Source organism: Lithobates pipiens, unplaced genomic scaffold, assembly GCF_037356315.1.
Source record: "Lithobates pipiens isolate NorthernLeopardFrog02 unplaced genomic scaffold, aLitPip1_a1.2 Scaffold_8, whole genome shotgun sequence".
NCBI classification, from domain to species: Eukaryota; Metazoa; Chordata; class Amphibia; order Anura; family Ranidae; genus Lithobates; species Lithobates pipiens.
The window spans coordinates 538,355,889-538,381,784 of NW_027507903.1; the positions used below are offsets into that span (position 1 = coordinate 538,355,889).

General features: G+C 41.3%; 1 protein-coding gene across 1 annotated transcript in view; it reads left to right on the forward strand.

Moving 5' to 3' along the window:
- Positions 1-25,896, forward strand: part of NPC1L1 (NPC1 like intracellular cholesterol transporter 1) — a 67,511-nt gene that overhangs the window by 38,304 nt on the left and 3,311 nt on the right. Inside the window, exons 13-19 of the mRNA XM_077469672.1 lie at positions 3,685-3,800; positions 7,745-7,871; positions 10,410-10,465; positions 10,551-10,701; positions 13,030-13,261; positions 13,798-13,911; positions 17,002-17,164. Coding sequence (XP_077325798.1) covers positions 3,685-3,800; positions 7,745-7,871; positions 10,410-10,465; positions 10,551-10,701; positions 13,030-13,261; positions 13,798-13,911; positions 17,002-17,164 — 959 coding nt within the window. The remainder of the gene's footprint in view (positions 1-3,684; positions 3,801-7,744; positions 7,872-10,409; positions 10,466-10,550; positions 10,702-13,029; positions 13,262-13,797; positions 13,912-17,001; positions 17,165-25,896) is intronic.

Consider the following 25,896-nt stretch of genomic DNA (forward strand, 5'->3'; position numbering starts at 1 on the left):
TTCTCAGACCCATATAGAATATACATATGTATATGAGCTTTTATTCTGCCTAGGCAAGAGTACTATAATCCCAAAGCTTGAGACCTAAGAACCTTTGCTGTGACCTTGATATTTGTATCTTATCTTGCTTATTCTATGTTCTTCCTTCACCTCAATACTATCTCTGGTTCACACCCTGACTCACCTGTTATCTCCCAAGACAGCCCTGTCAACTCTGTACATAATAACTGCTCTAATCTAATCATGCTACTTAATTATGTACAATATATAAATAGTCTTTGGACTTCATGTCAGACTAACCCAGCTTGCCCATTAATGGTTTGAATCCTGTCCGTTTCCTGTTGAACCAGCTGTGATTCGAAATGTGTATAGCCAGCCTAAGGGCTGTGTTTAGCGAGATGCCTACAGTTTGGTTAATGCCACTTAAAGAATATGTAAACCCAACATTTCATATTCCTGATATGTGCCTGTTGTACTATGCACTTGTTTGAAAAAGTACCCTGTTCTCACTGTATTGCTTCCTATGTGTGACATCCCAGGAGTTCCTGCCAGTCCCTCTGATTTCCTATTAAAAACTGACCACACTAGGCATGAGAACACAGTGCAGTCAGTTCTCTAGCTGTGCTGAGAACTCAGCTTTGTCCTGACAAGCCCCCCACCCCACCCCGCACAGCCAGTATTCTCTAGGAAGATCGGTGTACTGCGGTTTCTCCTTCCTGGGCTCCTTATGCAGCTGAGAACGGAGGGTACATGAACACTTATAAAAAGGGGGAAAAGAGCTATTTTTGATGTGTGTATATGCATGTACAGTAAAATTGTGTAAACGGGATTACACTATATGGACATTGTATTTTTTCACATGTATACCCGAAGCCCTGGTTTAAACAACTCTGACATCTAGTGGATGGTGGGAGATGAGCAGTAGAAAAGAGGATATATTCTTTCAAGGCTTTTGATTATTTATGGTCTGGTGAGTGCATCCCCAAAGGGGATTCTGCCGCACTTGGTGAAGTTTGGGTGGAAGCGTTGTACAAATCACAATAGAGACTCTTCTTTTCTTATGCTTATCTCATCTTAATGATTGTATATGAGAATGGATGTCTGCATTTGAATGTGGACAAAAGCGCTGCTGCAGTATTACAAAAGGACTTGCATTGGAATTTTTAATATTGTAATTATATATATATATATATATATATATATATATATATATATATTTACACACAAATGTTTTATTTCTATTTTACACTGATTGGGTTGTGTTACATACAGTGGGGAAAATAATTATTTGATCCCCTATAAATTTTGTAAGTTTTCCCACTTACACAGAAATTAAGGGTCTATCATTTTTATCATAGGTGTATTTTAAATGATAGAGACAGAATATCAACCAAATCCAGAAAAAACATGATACAAATGTTATAAATTGAGTTGCGGTTCAGTGAGTAAAACAAGTATTTTATCCCCAAGCAAAACATAACTTTGTACTTGGTAGAGAAACCCTTGTTGGCAAGCACAGAGGTAAGACGTTTCTCTTGTAGTTGGTTACCAGGTTTAGACACATCTCAGGAGGGATTTTTGTCTACTCTTCTTTACAGATCTTCTCTAAATCCATAAGGTTTCTTGGCCGATGCTGTGCAACTGGAAGTTTCAGCTCCCTCATAAGGGATTAAGGTCTGGAGACTGGCTAGGCCACTTCATGACTTTAATGTGTTTCTTCTTGAGCCACTCCTTTGTTGCCTTGGAGGTATGTTTTGGGTCATTGTCATGCTGGAAGATCCAGCCACGACCCATCTTCAGTGTTCTGGCTGAGGGAAGAAAGTTCTCATCCAAGAATTTACAATACATGGCCCCATCCATTGGCTCCTCAATACGGCAAAGTTGGTTCTGTACCTTTAGCAGAGAAACAGCCCCAAAGCATAATGTTTAAACCTCTGTGCTTAACTGTAGGGATGGTGTTCTTAGGGTCATAGTCAGCATTTTTCTTCCTCCAAACACGGCAAGTCGAGTTAATGCCAAAGAGCTTCATTTTGGTCTCATCTGACCACAGAACTTTCTTACAATCCTTCTCTGAATCATTTAGATGTTCATTGGAAAACTCCAGATGGGTCTGCACATGCGCCTTCTTGAGGAGGGGGACCTTGTGGTCTCTGCAGGATTTCAATCCATATTGGTGTATTCTGTTACTAATGGTTTGTTCGGTGTCCCAACTGCCTTGAGATTATTCACAAGCTCCTCCTGTGTAGTTCTGGGCTGATCCCTCACTTTTCTCATTATCATCCTTACCCATGAGGCAAAGGCGATTGATGATTATTTTGTATTTCTTCCATTTGCAAATAATCACTCCAACAGTTGTTTCCTTCTCATCAAGCTTCTTGCTGATGGCCTTGTAGCCCATTACAGCCTTGAGCAGGTCTACAATCTTGTCCCTGATGTTCTTTAACAGCTCTTTGGTCATGCCTATGATGATGAGATTTGAATGGAAGAAAGATATTCTGTGGGCAGGTGTCTTTTATACTCATAAAGAGTTGTCGTTAGGAGCACCTTCTTAAATTGACAGGACTAATCTGTGTACCACAGTAGCACATACTGTAGCCAGTCTGTGGGATCCAGAATTATTGTTGGTTGGTAAGGAATCAAACCGCAACTGAATTTATAATATTTTTATTATGTGTTTTTTCTGGATTGTGTGTTGATATTCTGTCTCTATCATTCAAAATGCACCTATGATAAAAATGCTAGAACCTTCATTTCTTTGTAAGTGGGAAAACATCCAAAATCTTCAGGGGCTCAAATAAATATTTTCACAACTGTATACTTTAAGGCAAGACTGTATCTCTAGGCAAGACTGATATAGAGGTTGCATCATATGAGATCTGTATCTGTGCATACAGTATATGTGTTTTTTGTTTAGCTGCTTCTATTATCTTGTGTATGATATGTTGCACATATGCCAAAAGTCTGCATAACTCAAATTTACCCAACACAGTGCACCCCTCCATCCATGCGTCCAGCCCTCTAATCTACATGCGGGGCGCCAAACACATGGATTCCAATGGGGTTATTTTTAAGCACATAATCTGAGCCTGAGACTCTAATTGGCTTCATAAAAGGGTGGGGTTGGGGCAAACCCAACCACTTGTTTGACAATGGCAAATTAATATTTGCTATTGTCTTCCTGATTTTCCTCCCAGACAATCAGGCAGAAGTTCCTGAGACCCGATTGGCCAGGAAGTCTTAGGACTCCCGGCCAATCGGGTTTCAGTCAGGACCCATTTCCTGTTCGGCCTGGAGGAGAAGCGATGGCCCCGGAGCAAGGAGCTGGAGCCCAGATCCATGTGTGCCTGATCTGCCTCCTTCCTGAGGTCAGGAGACCTCTGATTGGCGCCGCATTCCCATCTGTCTCTCGGGAAGGGAGGGTGGGTGTTATCGCCGCATTCCCATCTCCCCCACACGCACGGGGGTGGTGATCACCGCATTCCCATCCATCTCCTGCAGGGGGTTGGCATTATTTTTCTGCCCCCCCCCCCAAAAAAAACAAATATTGAGCACCAGCTGCCACTGCAGTGCATGGTCTGCTGCCAACTGGACTGTCTGTCTGCCTGTTCTATTTAAATTGCATTGTCCTAAATGTTAATCATCTTGTCCTGACTCACTGTTCTGTGGCATTTTTGTTCCTGCTAGATCTTATTTAGCTGTTCCAGCATCCTCCTGGGTCGATGACTTTGTGGACTGGCTGAACCCCACATCAGACTGCTGTAGATTGTTATTAAATGGAACTTTCTGCTCTTCCACTAGCCGTGAGTACCATCAACAAACCAAGGCAGTGTCACTAAAATAGCAAGATGATTAGAAATCTTAAACTCCTACTCTTATTTATTTGCATTAAATTATATATCATATACATATTCAAAACTGATGTACAGTGCCTTGCGAAAGTATTCGGCCCCCTTGAACTTTTCAACCTTTTGCCACATTTCAGGCTTCAAACATAAAGATATAAAATTTAAATTTTTTGTGAAGAATCACCAACAAGTGGGACACAATTGTTAAGTGGAACGAAATCTATTGGATAATTGAAACTTTTTTAGCAAATAAAAAACTGAAAAGTGGTGCGTGCAAAATTATTCGGCCCCTTTACTTTCAGTGCGGCAAACTCACTCCAGAAGTTCAGCGAGGATCTCTGAATGATCCAATGTTGTCCTAAATGACTGATGGTGATAAATAGAATCCACCTGTGTGTAATCAAGTCTCTGTATAAATGCACCTGCTCTGTGATAGTCTCAGGGTTCTGTTGAAAGCGCAGAGAGCATCATGAAGACCAAGGAACACACCAGGCAGGTCCGTAATACGGTTGTGGAGAAGTTTAAAGCCGGATTTGGATACAAAAAGATTTCCCAAGCTTTAAACATCCCAAGGAGCACTGTGCAAGCGATCATTTTGAAATGGAAGGAGTATCAGACCACTGCAAATCTACCAAGATCTGGCCATCCCTCTAAACTTTCAGCTCAGACAAGGAGAAGACTGATCAGAGATGCAGCCAAGAGGTCCATGATCACTCTGGATGAACTGCAGAGAACTACAGCTGAGGTGGGAGAGTCTGTCCATAGGACAACAATCAGTCGTACACTGCACAAATCTGGCCTTTATGGAAGAGTGGCAAGAAGAAAGCCATTTCTCAAAGATATCCATAAAAAGTCTCGTCTAAAGTTTGCCACAAGCCACCTGGAAGACACACCAAACATGTGGAAGAAGGTGCTCTGGTCAGTTGAAACCAAAATCTAACTTTTTGCCCACAATGCAAAACGATATGTTTGGCGTAAAAGCAACACAGCTCATCACCCTCAACACACCATCCCTACTGTCAAACATGGTGGTGGCAGCATCATGGTTTGGGCCTGCTTTTCTTCAGCAGGGACCGGGAAGATGGTTAAAATTGAGGGGAAGATGGATGCAGCCAAATACAGGACCATTCTGGATGAAAACCTGTTGGAGTCTGCAAAAGACCTGAAACTGGGACGGAGATTTATCTTCCAACAAGACAATGATCCCAAACATACAGCAAAATCTACAAATAAATGTAACCAGGTGTTAGAATGGCCAAGTCAAAGTCCAGACCTGAATCCAATCGAGAATCTGTGGAAAGAGCTGAAAACTGCTGTTCACAAACACAAACACAAACACAAACCTCACTGAGCTCGAGCTGTTTTTTGCAAGGAAGAATGGGCAAGAATTTCAGTCTCTCGATGTGAAAAACTGATAGAGACATACCCCAAGCGACTTGCAGCTGTAATCGCAGCAAAAGGTGGTTCTACAAAGTATTAACGCAAGGGGGCTGAGTAATTTTGCACGCCCCACTTTTAATTTTTTTATTAGTTAAAAAAGTTTCAAAAATCCAATAGATTTCGTTCCACTTCACAATTGTGCCCCACTTGTTGGTGATTCTTCACAAAAAATTTAAATTTTATATCTTTATGTTTGAAGCCTGAAATGTGACAAAAGGTAGAAAAGTTCAAGCGGGCCAAATACTTTCGCAAGGTACTGTATATCTATGCTCAGGTATTTATGTCAGAGTCATACCCTCTCTGGTCCCTATTCCAATAACTGCACTTCTCAAGTGCATGGTCTAGTACTTGCACCAATATATACTTTGGTGCCTACAACACTAGCTAGTCTGGTATCTACTTCAATATCTGCTCTAGAACCAGAGGCATAATTAGAACCTTCAGGGCCCCGGTGCAAGAAACCATGAAGGGCCCCCTTGACCACTGGGGCCCTTTCCACTGATCCTGGGGCCCTTTATAAGCCTTAGTTCACACTGGTGTGACTTACTGTATCATGCAACTTGCAACACATAGGTGTTGATTTACTAAAACTGAAGAGTACAAGCCAATTAGATTCTAACTTCAGCTTGTTCAATTAAGCTTTGATGAAAAAAATTGGAAATCGGAAAATTGATTTCTTTAAAGACCTGCACGAGATTTTGCACTCTCCAGTTTTGGTAAATCTACCCCATAAAGTCGCATGACAACATACGTTTCTGCGATTTGAGTGCCATAGACTGTAATGTTAAATCACAAAAGTTGCAAGAAAGTGTCAAGGAAGTGGCAAGGAAATTACAGGAAAGTTGCATGCCTTTGGGGTTGCAACAAAGGGAACTGAGACTTATGGTCCCTTCGCGGGACTCTTTTACATGTTCTGCAGCTGGCCCCCTTCCTGCCATCTTGGGGGCCCCCAAGTGCGATCTTCGCAACCCTGGTAGTTCTGCCACTGTCTAGAACCAAGACTAGTATCTTCTATAGTACTTAGTCTAATATCTGTTGTAGTATATACTCTAGTAAACATGCTGCTAGATGCTCTAGTACCAGGTTTAGTATGCCCCACTATAACTGTTGTAAAATATCTGTTTTAGTATTTGCTTTAATTTTTTCTTTAGTTTTTTTCTGTTCTAGTATATGCTTTGGCATTTACTTATTTACATTATGTGCTCTAGCACCTGCTGCAGTACCTGATATAGTGTCAGGTCTATTATCGCCTACATTACTTGGTAGTACTCTTTTAGTACTTGGCCTGTTCCATTTTTGTTCTCCAGCATGTTCTGCAGTTTCTGTTAACTATTTCAATATCTGCTCTATTAACTGCTACTGCTCATGGACTATAATCTATTCTGCTATTTGTTCTTGTATGTCAAATGGTACCTGGTCTAGTATCTACTTTAGTATCTGCTCTAGTATCTCCTGAAGAACCTGACCTTGCATCTATTTGCTTATCTTCTTTAATACCAGTATCTGCTCTAGTTTCTACTTTATTATCTGTAGTAGTGCCTCCAATAGTACCTGGTCTAATATACACTATATTGCCAAAAGTATTGCGACACCTGCCTTTACATGCACATGAACTTTAATGGCATATCAGTCTTAGTCCATAGGGCTCAATATTGAGTTGGCCCACCCTTTGCAGGTATAACAGCTTCAACTCTTTTAGGAAGGCTGTCAAGGTTTAGGAGTGTGTCTATGGGAATGTTTGACCATTTTTCCGGAAGTGAATTGTGAGGTCAGGCACTGATGTTGGACTAAAAGGCCTGGCTCGCAGTCGCAGCTCTAATTCATCCCAAAGGTGTTCTATCAGGTTGAAGCCAGGACTCTGTGCAGGCCAGTCATGTTCCTCCACCCCAAACTCGCTCATCCATGTCTTTATGGACCTTGCTTTGTGCACTTATGTGCAGTCATGTTGGAACAGGAAGGGGCCATCCCCAAACTGTTCCCACAATGTTGGGAGCATGAAATTGTTCAAAATGTCTTGGTATGCTGACATCTTAAGATTTTCCTTCACTGGAACTAAGGGGTCAAGCTCAAACCCTGAAAAACAACCCCACACCACATTCTGCCCTCCACCAAATGATTTGGACCAGTGCACAAGGCAAGGTTTATAAAGACATGGATGAGCAAGTTTGGGGTGGAGGAACCTGACATACAGAAATTCATGTTTACATCAAGCTAATCTCTTTGTTTTTAAATGTTGTAAGGCATATGCAGTCCTTTCTTTGTTTCAGATCAGGCATTTTACTTCACTCTGTTGGCCTTGCTTTGTTCCTCCAGCAGTAGATTGTTACTTGCAGAATGGAGACCCCCTTACCCTGTAAACTTTGACTTGTAAAATATTTTTCTCAAAAAATAGAAAGTCTCTTCTATGCTCATATGCTGTGCTAATTATAACTTCTGAGCTGCTACCTCTCTATTTTCAGCACTACCTGGGTGTTTAAGGAGGTGTATGCGAACTACTAATGGAACATTAAGACCAACAGTAGAAGAGTTTAACCATTACTTGCCCATTTTCCTGCAAGATTATCCAAATCTAAAATGTCCAAAAGGGTAAGTAAAACTAACTGGCATAAAAAATTAAAAATAAAAGTCTTTGTGGGTGTGTTAACATAAAGTAGGATTACTACTTTAAATGTGTTTTCATGCAGCAAATACATGAGTTTTGCTGCATGGAAACAGAAAATGTAAATGCCCCTTATGCAGGTGCTCTGCAGTTAGCGTCCAATCCACCACATGCAGCTAGGATCTATAACAAGAAGATAACCAGTGACGGCCCGTCCATAAGGGGAGCATGGGCGCTGCCCCCCTAATCCATGCACCTGTCCCCTAATCTACATGCAGGGTGCCGGATGCATGGATTACAATGTTTTTTTTTTTATTTTGAAACACATAATTAGAGCCCGAGGCTCTAATTGGCTTTAAAAAAGGGTGGGCTCAGGGTACAGAGTCTTAGGACTCCCTGGCCAATTGGGGTCTCAGGACACACTTCCTGTTCAGCCAGGGGGAGAAGCATCAGCCCCGGATTTTCCTTCTCCCTGCCTCCTAAAGTATGGTGTGTCGATGGATCGCTGTCGCCTTCTCATCCGTCTAACGCCAGAGGGGTGGTGAGGTGCTTGCAACAATTGCCACCTTCCCGTCCGCCGTCTGTCTCCCGCTGTGCTTGCGGCCTTCCCTTCCTTGGAGGGGGGGCGTTAGTTTGCCCCCCAAAATATTTAGCACCAGCCACCACTGAAGATAACCTCTGCAGTTCAACTGCAATTAAATATTATCTAATTTATTCAAGGCATCTTTGTAAAATTTATAAAATGTAGCAAAATCCAATGTCTTGGGCCATCCTGCCCCTTCTCAAGTGCTCCCTTCCTTGGAGGGGGGGGCGTTAGTTTGCCCCCACAAAATATTTAGCACCAGCCACCACTGAAGATAACCTCTGCAGTTCAACTGCAATTAAATATTATCTATTTTATTCAAGGCATCTTTGTAAAATTTATAAAATTTTGCAAAATCCAATGTCTTGGGCCATCCTGCCCCTTCTCAAGTGCTCATTAATTATTATTCTTAAAAGTTGTATCTTGTTATATCTCCTAATTGGATCCAGTCTAGCATAGTACAGTGTATTAGAACAAAAGAGCCCAATATTTGCTTCTAATTCTCTCCCTCAGCTTGTTACTTAGTATAATTGAAATATTTATCATATAGATGTAAATTAATATTTTCTAAAATGTTCTTTATTAGGGTGAACAATGAAAAGTTATTTACTTTTTATTTTATTTTTAGTCAGATAAATATAAAATACTGTAAATATAATATATTATGTAGTCTTCTATTCAGCAAATAGGCTTTGTTCTGGTCCCCTTTTCACATGTGACACATACAATTTTCACCTGTGTTAAAAGGAGACCTTGGTTGAAGTTGAAGTATATTCTACTTATACGTTGTTTTCCCTGGTTCTATCTTCTCCACCCATCAACATGCTAATTATTGTGTCAAATTTGTGTTGGTGGGGGATTAAAGTGATTTTTCACTAATGCACAGGCTGCATCAAGAAAATTGCATCATCTATGGCCTGCCTAAGACCACTTCACTTTCTTTCTTCTTCATTAGAACAGAGTAGATCTATCACACTGATACAAAATTAAATAAGCCGAAGGACGTAGTGATACCTTAAAGTCTAGTGCTGTTTGAACCTTACACACCCTCAAATAAATAAATAGTGTTCTGGTTGAAGGAAGAAGGTTCACATCCAAGATTTTACAATACATGGCCCCCTCCATTGGCCCCTCAATGCAGCAAAGTCAGTCTGCAACAAAAATGCTGATTATGACCCTAAGAACACCATCCCTTTAGTCAAGCACGGAGGTGGAAACATGATGCTTTGGGGCTGTTTCTGTGCTAAAGGTACAGACCGACTTTACCACATTGAGGGGCCAATGGACGGGTCCAAGTATTGCAAAATCTTGGATGTGAACCTTCTTCCCTCAGCCAGAACACTGAAGATGGGTCATGGATGGGTCTTCCAGCATGACAATAACCCAAAACATACCGCCAAGGCAACAAAGGAGTAGTCAAGAAGAAGCACATTAAGGTCCTGGAGTGGCCTAGTCAGACTTCAGACCTTAATCCTATATAAAATATATAGAAGAAGCTTTAAATTTGAGTTGCCAAGCGACGGCCAAGAAACCTTACGGATTTAGAGAAGATCTGTAAAAAAGAGTGGACCAAAATTCCTCCTGAGATGTGTGCAAACCTGGTAAACAACTACAAGAAACATCTGCCCTCTATGCTTGCCAACAAGGGTTTCTCCACCAAGTTTTGCTTGGGGATAAAATACTTATTTTACGCACTGGACTGCAACTCAATTTATAACATTTGTATCATATGTTTTATTTGGATTTTTGGGTGATATTCTGTATTTATGATTTAAAATACACCTATGAAAAAATGATAGACCCTTCATTTCTTTGTAAGTGGGCAAACTTACAAAATCTGCAGCGGATCAAATAATTATTTTCCCTACTGTATACATTTTTAATACATTCTAAAATTAAAACATGGTTTCACACAATAAAAAAATAAAATATGTTTCTTCAGGGGTCTGGGCGCCTATGACAATGCTGTCAAGTTCAACGACCAGGGAGAGATTATAGGTAAGATGAACATTTCTCTTTATATATGATGTGAATAGTGTTTTGTTGCTGTTAGTAAATTGAGGTCTGATATTTTTTTCAACAGCCAGTCGTTTTATGGCATATCACACCCCTCTAAAGGACTCTCAGGAGTATACAGGGGCTCTGATTTCTGCCAGAGAGCTAGCAGAGGACATCACCAAGTCACTGAGAAATGTGCCGGGCACAGACCCCAATTTTCAAGTCTTCCCATACACGTGAGTAAACTTTGCTGATATGATAAATGTACCGATATTTTACTTGTCCTATGCCTTACTGGAGGTGTGTGAACCAAAAGGGGAGAACAGACCTCACATTTAGATTAAGTTGAAGTGATTGTAAACTCAATTTTTTAAATACCAAACAGGTTTATACTTACCTGCATCCCTGAACCTCCACTGCTCAGGCCCTGGCAGCATTCCTGGTTGCTCCTCTTCTTGGTGTGCCGACATAGCAGGCCACCCCGCATAGACACAGACAGCGTAGCTTGGTCCCACCCCCTGCTCGTTCTATGGTATTGTTGGCGAAGACCCTGGCTGTAGGGGTCGAGTAAATAAGCCTGATCCATTGGCTAAATTTAGGTCCAAAACCAAATTTAGACAAGGTTTTCCAAAAAAAATGGCACTCAACTGAGTCAAATCTGACGTGTCATCTAACACAGTGACCTACTCGTGTACATATTCTGCTGGTCTACTGTTTTAGCTACAGGTCTCCAAGCTTCACTCCTGACTATGACACTTTCGCATTTGACTCCTTGTTCATATATGCATTGTGTTTGATGAAGAAGGCCCTTTCTTGTACAGATCCAATAAAGAATGCACAAGAGCAGTATATGTATATGTATATGTATTGCGGTCTTTGGTGGTAACATAAGCAGCCTCAAGTCTAGTGGACTGTGTCTCTGCCCTAGCCAAATGTTCGTTGGATATATTTGTCTAGCTTTACAAATATGAGTGACATATTGACCTCTCATGTTCTGATCACTTTGGAAGCATTCCAAATCACTAATGAACCAATGGTATCAACATTAGAAGGCCAGTAGTGCTATAGAAAGGGCTGAACATAATGATTAAGTTGAGTATCTGAGATCCAGAAACTAGAGGGTCTCCAAAGTTTATCCCCGGGGTCAGGAAGGAGCTTGAGCACCAGTAAGAGAGGGGCATGATCTGATATGCCACAGGGTAAGATTTCAATCAAATTAACAGTATTGAGTATAAGGGGGGTGGCATAGGCTAAGTCAAACTTAGGAAAAGATTTGTGGGAGGCTGAATGACATGAAGGCCATGCTCATAGGATGTTTCCATCTCCATAGCTCAGTAAGGGATTAGGAAGATCCAGGGATGTGCATGGGAGCTTTGGCTGTCCTAGGTCTCTCTCTCCTCATTGGCTGAGACACAGCAGCTCCTCAATCACAGCTTGTGAGCCAATGAGGAGAGAGTGGGGCACAGGGACGACCCACAGCTCTATATGTTTTATGGACACATAGGGCGGAACTTAGGAGCGAGCGCGCACTAGTGTCCCTATAGCAAGTGGCTTGCTAAAGGGGGCACTGGTCAAAGGGGAAGATCCAGGAGTGCTGGCAAGGGGATCCGAGAAGTGGAAGAATGGGGCTGCTGTTTGCAAAACCATTGCACTGAGCAGGTTAGTATGACATGCTTGTTATTTATTTATTTTTAAAACAAACCTTTGATATCAATATAACACCCTTTATTTCCTATAGTTTGGCTCCATATGGCACCTTCTCCAGCTCTTATCCACTCTGCCTCAAGATACATGCAAAGGAATTGCCAGGATAGAGACCGCAATAATGTAGTATATTTTATTGTAAAAAATCCTCACACATTTACAGGCACTTACAGGCTGACAAATGTGGTTAGCATTGAGAATCAATAGCACCTCCAGGTTCCAGGAAAAATCACTGTACTCTCTAGCAGCCAGAGCTGCTAGAGCGTACATGTCCAAATGTTCATAGAAGGAAGTAGGCTGAAAATACTTACAAGTATTCAGGATTAGATGTGTAGTTAGGAAGTTCCCAGGATGTGAAGATTGCTTCTGCTATTTCTATTTTCAGCGTCTTTAGCCCTTTTCTCAAGTGATTTCACTTTGGTAGTAAGTGTGTGGACTCGGAGAGTGTCCTCCACTGTCCCTACCATCTCCTCTGCCACTGTTAAACTGGAGCGAATCTTGTCCAGGTTGTGTCTAATTAGTCCCACATCTGATTGTTAATGGTCAGTTTTGGCTGTTGAGAGCAGGTTGGCAGGTGTTGATCCCCATCGTGAGTGCCACTGTCTCTCTTTATATTATCAAATATGTTTATTCATGAGATACTAAAGGCAAAACAAAGAGGGCAGAAGGAATAAAAAAAGATGGAGGAGCAGGGTGGTATGAAGGTCCAGAAGAGAAAAAGAACAAATATTTGATATATACCAGCAGCTTACTAGTTCTTAGATGTGATGGCTACATTAATTTTCTTTCTTTTTTTCAGACCTTTTTTTATTTTCATTTAGTGATATATTCTGATCATTTTCCATCTGCTCTTTACACAGGATTACATATGTGTTCTATGAGCAATACCTGACCATTGTTCAGGAAGGTCTCTTCACACTGGCCCTCTGCCTGTTGCCAACCTTCGCTGTGTGCTGTATTCTTCTGGGAATGGATTTACGCTCGGGTCTCATTAACTTAATTACCATTTTCATGATCATCATAGACACAGTTGGCGTCATGACACTGTGGGGCATTGACTACAATGCCATCTCACTTATCAACCTGGTGACGGTGAGTGACCGTTCTTTAATGTACATGCCTAATCCATGTGCTCAGTCAAGTAATTTCCCATGATTTGCTTAATCAAGGACCAGTAGAGAGGCTGAAATACTACTTTCCTAAAGAGTTTGCTGCTTCAGGCTCCCTTCAGCACTGCTCAGAAAACTTGGGCTTTTGGTCATATATTTACCATTGGTACCATTGGTTAAATTTTTCTGCAAACGTGTGTATTTTAGCCCCTCTATTACTCTTTATTTAGCCATCTAGGGATTATTTAACCATCTGCTTTTAATGTTTGATTTTAAAATGTGACTACAGGTCCCCTTTTATATCATCTTTTCTCCAAATCAGACACTGGTGTTTAATGGTTCTCTCACTCCTTCTCGGTGGCACTCAGTGGTTTAAAGAAAAAATACTTTTGAAAATGAAAAGGTTGCAATTTTTACTACAATGTGAAGATTCGTGAAGATTTTGTAAATTCAGCCCACAGTTTCACCTGTGTTTGACATGCTTCTTATTAATTTTAAACCTGCTTTTCTTATTGACAGGCCATTGGGATTTCAGTGGAATTTGTTTCCCACCTTACTCGATCTTTTGCCTTGAGCAGTAAGCTCACAAAAGTGGAACGAGCAAAAGACGCCACTATCTACATGGGCAGCGCAGTAAGTACAAGGGAGAGGCTTTATGGTAGGGTGTTGTATGGTGATAAATGGGGTGGTTGTAGAGTCACATAATTCTGGAAGTAACACTGCATTGCTCACTATTTTGCATAATCTCAGTGAGATGTTTTAAAGCAGACCTTTGCCTTCATCTTTCTTTTTCCAAGGCTTCCCTCTCCCCTCCCAGTCACAAATCAGATATTATTTTTTTATAGGGGATGGGGGAAAACCTTTCCAGTGGGTCCTAAATGGGCGGTTCAAGGTGTTGGAAGAACAACAGAAATCTGAATACATACTATGAACTAAATACTGTATGCATTATACTTATCTATGCAGCAGGTAGCACTGTAGTGTTATATGATGTATTCTATGATATAACAGGATGTATTGTCTACCTATGATCAATGCACTCCTTTGTGTTCTCTTCCTGTTTCATGTTTATAATGCTGTAAGGCATAATCTAACATCCTCCATGAAAGTAAAGGTGTTCTGGTACATACAACAAGCTTCCAGTGCATACTGATTTCAATATGCAGCTAATAGATTATGGGTCCCAGGCACAGACAGCAAACCCAGCAGCACCCCAGCGGGCATCCAGGCACTGGAAAGAATTATACAGTGAATCAGTGAGTACTGTAAACAAACTACTGAAAGGTGGCAAGTGGTTCAGATGGTAAGTTTGCAATTGCAAAGCTGAACAATGCCAATTACCAGCTGTGGAAGTTTAAACTGGAAATGTTTCTCAGTATGGATGACTTGTGGAAAGAACTGAATACAGACATTCCCACAGATGGAGGATTGGGATAGGAAGGATAGACAAGCAAAAGCAGTTATAAGCTTACCAGTGGAAGATTACCAGCTTATCCACATAAGAACAGAGAAAACGGCCAAAGATATGTGGACTTCATTACAAAAGCTGCATGAGCGTTTAAGTCTAAACAGCAAACTGTTTTTGCTAATAAAGTTTTATGAGTCTAGAAAAAAGCCAGCAAATGGTTAACTGAGTGAAAACTATGCTAAAGATCATTAGGGATAGGCCGAATGACCCCCTGTTCGGTTCGCACCAGAACTTTCAAACATCGGGAAAGTTTGGAACTGAATAACAAAGAACCCCATTGACATCTATGGGACCTGAAAGTAAAAAATCAAAAGTGCCCATTTTGAAGGCTTATATGCAATAATTGTGCATAATTGGAAAGCAAGCTGGATGTAGGGTGGCCCAGCAGCTCAATAGCATTCTGGGCAAGTTCTGGCCAGTGGTCTATTTTCATGACCCAGTAAGCCAGTGGATCATGGACTGGAAAGCTCTCCATCTCTGTTTTCGCCCCTAGATAGTTGTCCACCATGTTATTCAGATGCTGCCGATGGGATGTGGAAGCTGACAGCCCTGGGCAGCAAAGACTGAAAAAATTGAGAAATGCATTACTTAGACCAACAGAAGCCTCAAAACTATGTTTCCCATGACACTGTAACCTACCAGAGTCTATAAACTTCTCTTTAAGGTGTCCTCAAGAGATTTCATCTTCTGCACTCTCTTTGGGGTAGGGGATGAGTACTGAGACTTTCCCCTTATAACGGTGGTCAAGGAGGGTTGCCAACCAATAGTGATCCTTCTCCTTTATGGCATGTATTCTTGGGTCCTTTCGCAGGCTTTGAAGCATGTGGGAGCCCATGCACCGTGCAGATGTGGACAAGGAGGCAGGTTTTGCCACTCTGGCAGCTGCAGGGGAATGCGCACTAGTCTCTGCTTGGGTGGCGGAGGATGAGGACAGTTTAGTAAGCCAGTCTACCACCTCCTCTCCATGCTGTGGCTGGATAGCACAGGCAACATCACAAATCAGAGGGTCAATTCTAGGACCAAACACATCAACATCAAATATCACCTACTGCGGGAGAATCAAGAGCAAGGTGTTATTGACATTCAATATTGCCCATCAGAGGAGATGACTGCTGATGCACTCACCAAGCCTTTTTTGAAGGAACGTCATGGTTATATCCAGAAGAATTTGAGTGTAATATGACAAAGCACATGCTGTTGAGAAGGGGTGTTGGAAGAACAACAGCAATCTGCCTACATACTATGAACTAAATACTGTATGCATTATACTTATCTATGCAGCAGATGGCTCTGTAGTGTTATAGGGTTATAGTATGTATTCTGTGATATAACAGGATGTATTGTCTATCTATGCTCAATGCACTTGTTTGTGTTCTATTCCTGTTTTATGTTTCTAATGCTGTAAGACATAATCTAACATCCTCCATGAAAGTATAGGTGTTCTGCTGCATACAACAAGCTTCCAGCATATAATGATTTCAATACTCAGCTAATACAAGGAACCTAGAAGATATGGCCATCCGGCTTATATCAGAAGAGAAGATGGCTCTGGGACTGAGACGGAGCAAAACAAAGCTAGATTTGCTGGGTGGGTGAATGTTTTTCGTGGGTGGCCTAGCTGTCAAGGTCAGAGGGGAAAAATAAATTAATAAAAGGGGAGTAAAGTTCCTCTTCAAGCCAATAATTTACCACCATGTCATTTGTGGCTATGCCCTATGGTTGAAACTTTATACATGACAATGGAGGCAGGACAGTATCAGAGGTTGGTAACAGGGAGATAAAGCAATTTATCACATAGGTAAATAGACTGCTGCAGACATGTTATAAAAATAACATGTACTTGTAATATTGATGCTATTATTGCTGATCTCATCCTAAACATATTAGTTGCCAGGGGTTTCTGGATTTAATACTTTTTAATTCACTGATCCAGTGAATTGAGGCAATTCAGTTTGCGTTGTGCACTATACAAATTATTTTATTCATTCATTTAGTCAGAACATTGATATCAAGTAAAGTCTTACCACATGCCCTGCCCTGCATATTTGTTCCAGGTCTGCTTCTCAAAAAGTATTAAAGCCTTCGGATCTGCATAACAGTCAGGCAGCTACAATTTCCAGAAGGGGAGGACATCCATGCAACCTCTGTATTCTCTCAGTAAAGATTCCCATTATCACTATATACTGTTTTCTATAGGGTGATGTGCTAGGGAAGATATACAGGTGTCTTATACTATTGTCTTTCTTCACAAACAGGTGTTTGCCGGAGTAGCTATGACCAATCTCCCAGGGATTATTGTGCTTGCCTTCGCCAAAGCTCAGCTTATCCATATCTTCTTCTTCCGCCTCAATCTGACCATCACATTGTTGGGACTTTTACACGGCCTCATATTCCTGCCTGTTGCACTCAGCTACTTTGGTAAATTAGTCCAGGATTAAAGTGTGTGTCTAATTGTAATGTTATTATACTGTGCCTGTGTCAGGCATTGGGTCATGTACGCAAACTGTCATTCCTCTTTCCAAGTTGGAAGTTTCCAGAGTGTGAGTTGGCACACTTATGATAAGGAACAGGACTTAGATGGTGTTTAGCTTAGCACTAACAAAACTCGGGCAAATTTATGAAATGTCAAGTTCTGTTATAGGAGATATAAGTCACATAGGCATTCAATTGATTTCAGCCAGTTAAAAGGAACTGTAAGCATCTACCATGTTTCCCTGAAAAGAAGACCTACCCCAAAAATAAGACCTAGCGTGGTTATCGGAGATGACTGCAATATAATCCCTACCCCGAAAATAAGCCCCAGTAAAGTCCTTGAAAAAATATATAATCCATTTTGTAAAAAGATTATATAATGTCCAGTGTGTCTCCTTTTGTAACCGCCGGGCGCTCACGTGACACACTGAAGATCTTCTCCTCTCCTCCCCGCTGACGTCAGTGGCCCCTCTTTCTGCAGTGCTCAGAGCGGGGATGACCTCAGTGGGGATCTCGGCCCTTCCCTTGTCAGTGCTCAGAGCTGAGAAGAAGAGCTCCGGCAGCTTACGTGAGCACCCAGTGGCGCTGTAAATAAGGTATTTTTGAAAATAGGAAAAGGAGAGTCACTGTACATTATATAATCTTTTTATAAAGTTACAAAAGGAGACACACTAGACATTATATAATCTTTTTATTATGATTACATATTTTTACAATTACTTTAAGGTTTATTTTTTGGATTAAATATGTCATAATGATGACTTCTGAGCTGACGGGGGGAGAGAAGACAGGGGACATAAATAAAACAGCCCCTGAAAATAAGCCTTATGCCCTGTACACACGGTCGGACATTCCGATGACAAAATCCGTCAGATTTTTTCCGACGGATTTTGGCCCAAACTTGTCTTGCATACACACGGTCGCACAAAGTTGTCGGAAAATCCAATCGTTCGGAACAAGGTGATGTAAAACAAGTACGTCGGGACTATAAACAGACCAGTAGCCAACAGCTTTTGTCTCGTAATTTATTCTGAGCATACATGGAACTTTGTGCGTTGGATTTGTCTACACACGATCGGAATTTTAAAAATCAGATTTTGTTGTCGGAAAATTTTAGATCCAGCTCTTAAACTTTGTGTGTCGGAAATTCCAACGGAAAAAGTCCAATGGAGCCCACACACGATCGGAATTTCCAACAACACAATCCGATTGCACATTTTTCATTGGAAAGTCCGACCGTGTGTACAGTGCATTAGTGTGTTTTTTGTAGCGAAAGACCTGTTCTTATTTTCGAGGAAACACGGTCTCTAGAGAAAACAAAAGGAAAGTGCAAGCGCTTTACAGCACCTTTCACTATAGGGACCCATTCACACTGAATGCATTGTGGTAACTAGCATTCCATTTTGAATTCCCCAATGCACCTAATACAAAACACTTATTTATATTATATTATTATATTATATTATTTATTATTATTATATTGTAGTGCCCCACGTCTGTGCATTGTTGTGCATTGCTTTGAAATTAATTTTGCAAATCCTGTTTAAGTGCATTGATTATCGGATTATTAGCAGAGCAAATGTAATGTAATGGGGCATATGTAGTGTTCTTTAACTCATTCCTAACTGGCTCCAATGATCCCCGGGCACACTGCAATGTCTCAGCATTGGCCTGTCAGGGTGCTCCAGACTTTACCCCTCTGAGACACCCTGTTGGTTCCTCTGTCGAAAAGTATTCCCTATGGGTGCTAAATAAACTAAGAAAAGTTAATTGGCAGCTTTACACAACACACATTGCGTGATACCACACGGTAAAAACTTTAGCACAAATCACTAGAGTAAACGATCAAAGAGAAAAAAATATAATAAGAAAAAATACAGAGCTAAATACATGTAAAACAAAGCAGTAGCTCTGCCATAAGCTACACACAGAAAATACAAATAGACAGATTGGAGCTGCGCTAACCTAAATAAAAATAAAATTATAATGAAACACAAAGTACATCAAGGTAAAAAAGTGAATATGAGTATGACCCTTTAATTCCTCATGACAGTGAAGTAGATACTTTGTACACCACAACAAAAACGTGCACCTCCACCACATAAATTATGTGCTTACCAGATGGCAAGCTTAAGGAAGCTTTTGGCTAATACCCATCCAGAGCCTTTATGCTGAGGGAGAATCTGATGTCGGCATGCTTACTCACCGCTTATATAAGAGACAAAGAAATCACACCTCAATATGGGGTTTAGGTGGCAAGCTTAAATCCTCCATATTGAAAGAAGGAAACACATCCAGTTCATGAGAGGATGACCAATCATTAGTCAAAATTTAATTACTCTAATACTCAAAAAAAAAAGTTATCCACTAAAACGACAAAAAGAGCATATAGGGATCCATAGTACCTCCCAGTAGCTAAATTGGTCTACTAATGAACCTACTAACTAAGGCCGCGTACACACGGGCGGACTGTCTGACGGACTTGGTCCGCTGAAACGTGTTTCAGCGGACAGTCCGCTCGTGTGTGGGCTTCAGCTGACTTTTTCAGCAGACAGTCTGGCGGACTAAGTCTTTCGGAATTTCCATAATATTGTCCGTCCAACTTTGGTTTCAGCGGACAGTCCGCTCGTGAGTAGGCAAGTTGGACGGACTAAGTATGGCACATGCTCAGAAAGGATTTACACGGCCGAAGGTTGCATTGCAGTGTATTGGACATCGTATTTCTAGTCCCGTCGTACGTGCTGTACACGTCATCGCGCAAGCTTTCAGCGGACTGTCTGTTCGTCGTGTGTGGTCAAGTCCGTTCATTCAAAAGTAGGACAGACTGTCTGTCGGATTGTCTGACGGACTTAGTTGGACGGACAATCCTCTCGTGTGTACGCGGCCTAAGAAAAAAATGTATTATTAGATCCCCAACCAGGAATTAATCATGTAAATAATAAAAACCTAAAAACCAAAGGATTAATGACTAAACATAATATCCCTTTCCATGGTTACCTCTAAGGGACTCTTTATAATCGGTAACCAAAATAAGAAAACAAAATGAAATTAGTTTCATTATTGGATCTGAAATTACACCAAATTATCACCATTGGGACACCAATAAAGTTTGATCGACAGCGCCCCCCAGTGGTAAAATCTGAACATCAAGAGGCTAAGGACCTCTCAAATATTAATAAGTTACAATAAGGAGTAATTGATTATTCATATTCGTATGAGAATTATGCCAATCAGTTTATACAAATTCCTATTGAATAAATAGAAATAAAAAATATTTGATATATGATATTAACCTCATTTAGTTGGCAAAAATTACTAATTACTCCTCGTAAAAACCTAAGTCCACAGGTCTCATCCAAAAAATTGGCTATGCACCATAAGGGCACAGATTATAATGGGCCTCCTCAGCGACATGTTGAACCAAGCTCGACCTATTCACTAATTCCACCATCATAGTTTCAATGATGTTCCATAACTAGCAGACATGGGAACCTGAACTAAGTCAGGAATCCCAATTAGGCTAAAAACAGAAACTCAGAGCAAGTTTACAATACAAAATAAATGATCAAGAATTGTCAATAAAGACATTAACACCAACCTCATCTTCTGGGGTCCCCCGGCGGCTCTCGCGGCTCCTCCACAAAGCAGATAACCCCTAGGACAAGCGCTCTTCCAGGTGGATTACCTTGCGGGCACACTCCTGAATCCAGCATTTGCGTCCATAGACATAAATGCCGGACTCGGCCCCGCCCCTAGTGCTCACGTCATTGGATTTGATTGACAGCAGAGGGAGCCAATGGCTGCGCTGCTATCAAGCTATCCAATAAGGAGTTGGGACCCGTATTTCCGCCGACAGAAATACGGGGCTCAGGTAAGTAAAGCGGGGGGGGGAGCTAGGGCGCTTAATGCATTGAACACGAGGGTTTACAAGCCCTTTAATCCTATGGATCCAAGACTTTTCTAACTTGGAATTTTCTCTCACCATAGAACTACTCCTCCAATGGGGACTATATTTATCTATTCCCATAGAGATGGTTTTGGAGGGGTCTATATTATGAGCGATCAAATAGTGTTTGGATACAGAGTTCTTTAAAAACCCTTTTTTGATATTGGTAATACAGTGCCTTGCGAAAGTATTCGGCCCCCTTGAACTTTTTAACCTTTTGCCACATTTCAGGCTTCAAACATAAAGATATAAAATTTTAATTTTTTGTGAAGAATCACCAACAAGTAGGGCACAATTGTGAAGTGGAACGAAATCTATTGGATTTTTTAAACTTTTTTAACTAATAAAAAAATAAAAAGTGGGGCGTGCAAAATTATTCGGCCCCCTTGCGTTAATACTTTGTAGAGCCACCTTTTGCTGCGATTACAGCTGCAAGTCGCTTGGGGTATGTCTCTATCAGTTTTTCACATCGAGAGACTGAAATTCTTGCCCATTCTTCCTTGCAAAACAGCTCGAGCTCAGTGAGGTTGGATGGAGAGCGTTTATGAACAGCAGTTTTCAGCTATTTCCACAGATTCTCGATTGGATTCAGGTCTGGACTTTGACTTGGCTATTCTAACACCTGGATACGTTTATTTGTGAACCACTCCTTTGTAGATTTTGCTATATGTTTCGGATCATTGTCTTGTTGGAAGATAAATCTCCGTCCCAGTTTCAGGTCTTTTGCAGACTCCAACAGGTTTTCACCCAGAATGGTCCTGTATTTGGCTGCCCCTCAATTTTAACCATCTTCCCTGTCCCTGCTGAAGAAAAGCAGGCCCAAACCATGATGCTGCCACTACCATGTTTGACAGTGGGGATGGTGTGTTGAGGGTGATGAGCTGTGTTGCTTTTACGCCAAACATATCGTTTTGCATTGTGGGCAAAAAGTTCGATTTTGGTTTCATCTGACCAGAGCACCTTCTTCCACATGTTTGTTGTGTCTCCCAGGTGGCTTGTGGCAAACTTTAGACGAAACTTTTTATGGATATCTTTGAGAAATGGCTTTCTTCTTGCCACTCTTCCATAAAGGCCAGATTTGTGCAGTGTACGACTGATTGTTGTCCTATGGACAGACTCTCCCACCTCAGCTGTAGTTCTCTGCAGTTCATCCAGAGTGATCATGGGCCTCTTGGCTGCATCTCTGATCAGTCTTCTCCTTGTCTGAGCTGAAAGTTTAGAGGGACGGCCAGGTCTTGGTAGATTTGCAGTGGTCTGATACTCCTTTCATTTCAAAATGATCACTTGCACAGTGCTCCTTGGGATGTTTAAAGCTTGGGAAATCTTTTTGTATCCAAATCCGGCTTTAAACTTCTCCACAGCAGTATTACGGACCTGCCTGGTGTGTTCCTTGGTCTTCATGATGCTCTCTGCGCTTTCAACAGAACCCTGAGACTATCACAGAGCAGGTGCATTTATACAGAGACTTGATTACACACAGGTGGATTCTATTTATCACCATCAGTCATTTAGGACAACATTGGATCATTCAGAGATCCTCGCTGAACTTCTGGAGTGAGTTTGCTGCACTGAAAGTAAAGGGGCCGAATAATTTTGCACGCACCACTTTTCAGTTTTTTATTTGCTAAAAAAGTTTAAATTATCCAATAGATTTCGTTCCACTTCACAATTGTGTCCCACTTGTTGGTGATTCTTCACAAAAAATTAAAATTTTATATCTTTATGTTTGAAGCCTGAAATGTGGCGAAAAGTTCAAGGGGGCCAAATACTTTCGCAAGGCACTGTATGTTCATTAAAGTGGAGGGCCACCCTAAAAAAAAAAACAGCATTAATATTCTTAAAATTTTTTTTAAAAAAATTATTTTTTTACCTTAACAGAAATCCCTGTTGTTACGCAGTCTTCCTAATCTGCCTCTTCCTACTCAGCGGTGATCTTCGGTCTTCTCTCCTCCACACGTTGTCTTCTGGGTAATGGGGTGCGCTGTGTTCTGGGAACTGTGTTTTTCCTAACACAGTGTGTCCCATTCACACAGCGCTGCGTGACTCGCGCATGTGCAGTAGGAAACGGGCAGTGAAGCTGCAAGGCTCCACTGCCTGTTTCCCATAGTGAGGATGGCGGCGCTGGATCCAGAGAGCCAAGGGACGGGTCGGCCAACATCACGGGCACCCTGGAAAGGTAAGTGTCCTTATTAAAAGTCAGCAGCTACTTTTTTTTTAGCTGCTGACCTTTAAAAAAAAAAACTCCCCGCTGGAACACCCCTTTAAGTCAAACTTGTAGGTGATTTTGTAGGTGATGTTTGGTCCGGCCCACATATTGAAGCCCCAATGGGCATTTGAGCAAGTAAACTACCCCTACAATCGAGCATGTGATCAAGGGCTAAATCTCAAACTCCATTGAGGTACTAGTAGAGACAAATTGTTTAGTACTCCTATGTGCACAAGCACTCAGAGAACACACTCGACACCTCCTACATTGATAGACACCTGTGAGGTTTTGGAAGAAACCAATTCTATCAGTTGTTGGGGTTTGAAAATGATAGTTACTCTATCCCTGAAAGAAGGAGCACCCTTATTCACCACTTGAGGTTTAGTGGGCAGAAGGGAGTTAACACCGTATCATTCCCCAAAATGTGCCAATGTTTGTAGGAGGTGTCAAATGCGTTCTCTGAGTGGTTGTGCACATAGGAGAACTAAACAATTTGTCTCTATTAGCACCTCAGTGGAGTTTGAGATCTAGCCCTTGATCACATGTTTAACAGTAGGGGTATTTTACTTGCTCCAATGTCCATGTGGGCTTCAATATGTGGGCAGGACAAAACACCCCCTACAAGTTTGACTTAATGAACATATTACCAATATCAAGATAGGGTTTTTAAAGCACTCTGTATCCAAACACTATTTGATTGCTCATAATAAAGACCCCTCCAAAACCATCTTTTTGGGAATAGATAAATATAGTCCCCAATTGAGGGGTAGTTCTATGGTGAGAGAAATTTCCAAGTTATAAATGTCTTGGATCCATAGGATTGAGTCCTATGTTCCCTATGGTTTAAATGTGGATGTTGATGTTAATGCCTTTATTGACAATTTTTGATCATTTATTTTGTATTGTAAACTTGCTCTGAGTCTCGGGTTTTAGCCTAACTGGGATTCCTGACTTAGTTCAGGTTCCCATCTCTGCTAGTTATGGAACATCATTGAGACTATGATGTTGGGATTAGCGAATAAATTGAGCTTGGTTCAACGTGTCTCTGAGGAGGCCCATTATATTCTGTGCCCTTATGGTGCATAGCCAATTTTTTTGGATGAGATCTGTGGATTTAGGTTTTTAGGAGGACTAATTAGTCATTTTTGCCAACTAAATTATGTTAAAGCGAAGTTCCACCCAAAAATGGAACTTCTGCTTTAAGTGTTGGTGACCCTCCAACATGCCACATTTGACATGTGATTTTTTTGGGGGCGAGAAGGTACCCTGTTTTTAGAGGCACTCAGCTCCCACTGCCTCCCCTGGTGCCAGAAGGAAGATCACCTCTCCCCCTCCCTCACTGCAATCTTCTGGGACACGTCACAGGTTCCAGAAGATTCCCCGGCCATTCACAGCATGCGGCGCAGCTCGTGCATGAGCAGTGCATGCTCGGCTGAAAAGCCACTGCCAGGCGCCCACAGTTAGAATTCTGGCGCAGCGAAGTGGAGGGGGGGAGGAGCAGGGCTTTGTGTGCCTGCATCGCTCGACCATGGGACAGGTAGGTGTCTGATTATTAAAAGTCAGCAGCTACACTTTTTGTAGCTGCTGACTTTTGGTGGAACTTCACTTTAATATAATTTTTTTTTTATTCCTTATTTCTATTTATTTTTTTACCAATAGGAATTTCTATAAACCGATTGGCATAATTCTCATACGAATATGATTAATCAATTATTTCTTTTTGGTTTTGGTTACCAATTATTAAGAGTCCCTTAGAGGTGACCATGGAAAGGGATATTACATTTAGTCATTAATCCTCTGTTTTTTAGGTTTTTATTATTTACTAAAATTATTTCTGGTTGGGGATCTAATAATAGTTTTTTTTCTTAGACAGTAGGGGCATTAGTGAACAAATTTAGCTACCGGAAGGTACTATGGATCCCAGTATGCTCTTTTCGTCGTTTTAGTGGATAACTTTAGCTTTTTTGAGGATTAGAGTAATTGAATTTTGACTAACGATTGGTCATCCTCTCATGCACTGGATGTGTTTCCCTCTTTCAATATGGAGGATTTAGGCTTGCCACCTGAGACGAGAGTGTGGTTTCTTTGTCTTTTATATAAGCGGTGACTCAGCACACCGCCCCGTTCACTAGGACGACGTCAGCTTGTGACGAAATGCACCGGAAGCAGGGGCATGCTGACATCACCGTGTTGCTACGATCCCGTAAGGACGGGTGGTCTATGCATGCCGGCCAGATTTTAACCAATGCTTTTTAATCTACTCCTTGCTGTAAGTGCATTAGCTTTTTACTATTAAAGTTATAATTGTTTTTTACACTATGGCGAGTTTTTTCTTTTTGGGTTACTTTGGCTACCCTTTAGCTGGGTATACACGATCCGAACCAGAACGAACCAGCCATCATTTGGACAGCTGTCCTTTCAATATAAGCCGGTCTAAAGACCGGCTTTTCTCAAAGGGGCATGCTGGAAAGCCAGCACCCAATCAGTGCTTCTTTTAGTACCCATAAGGGAATACTTTTGGCTGTA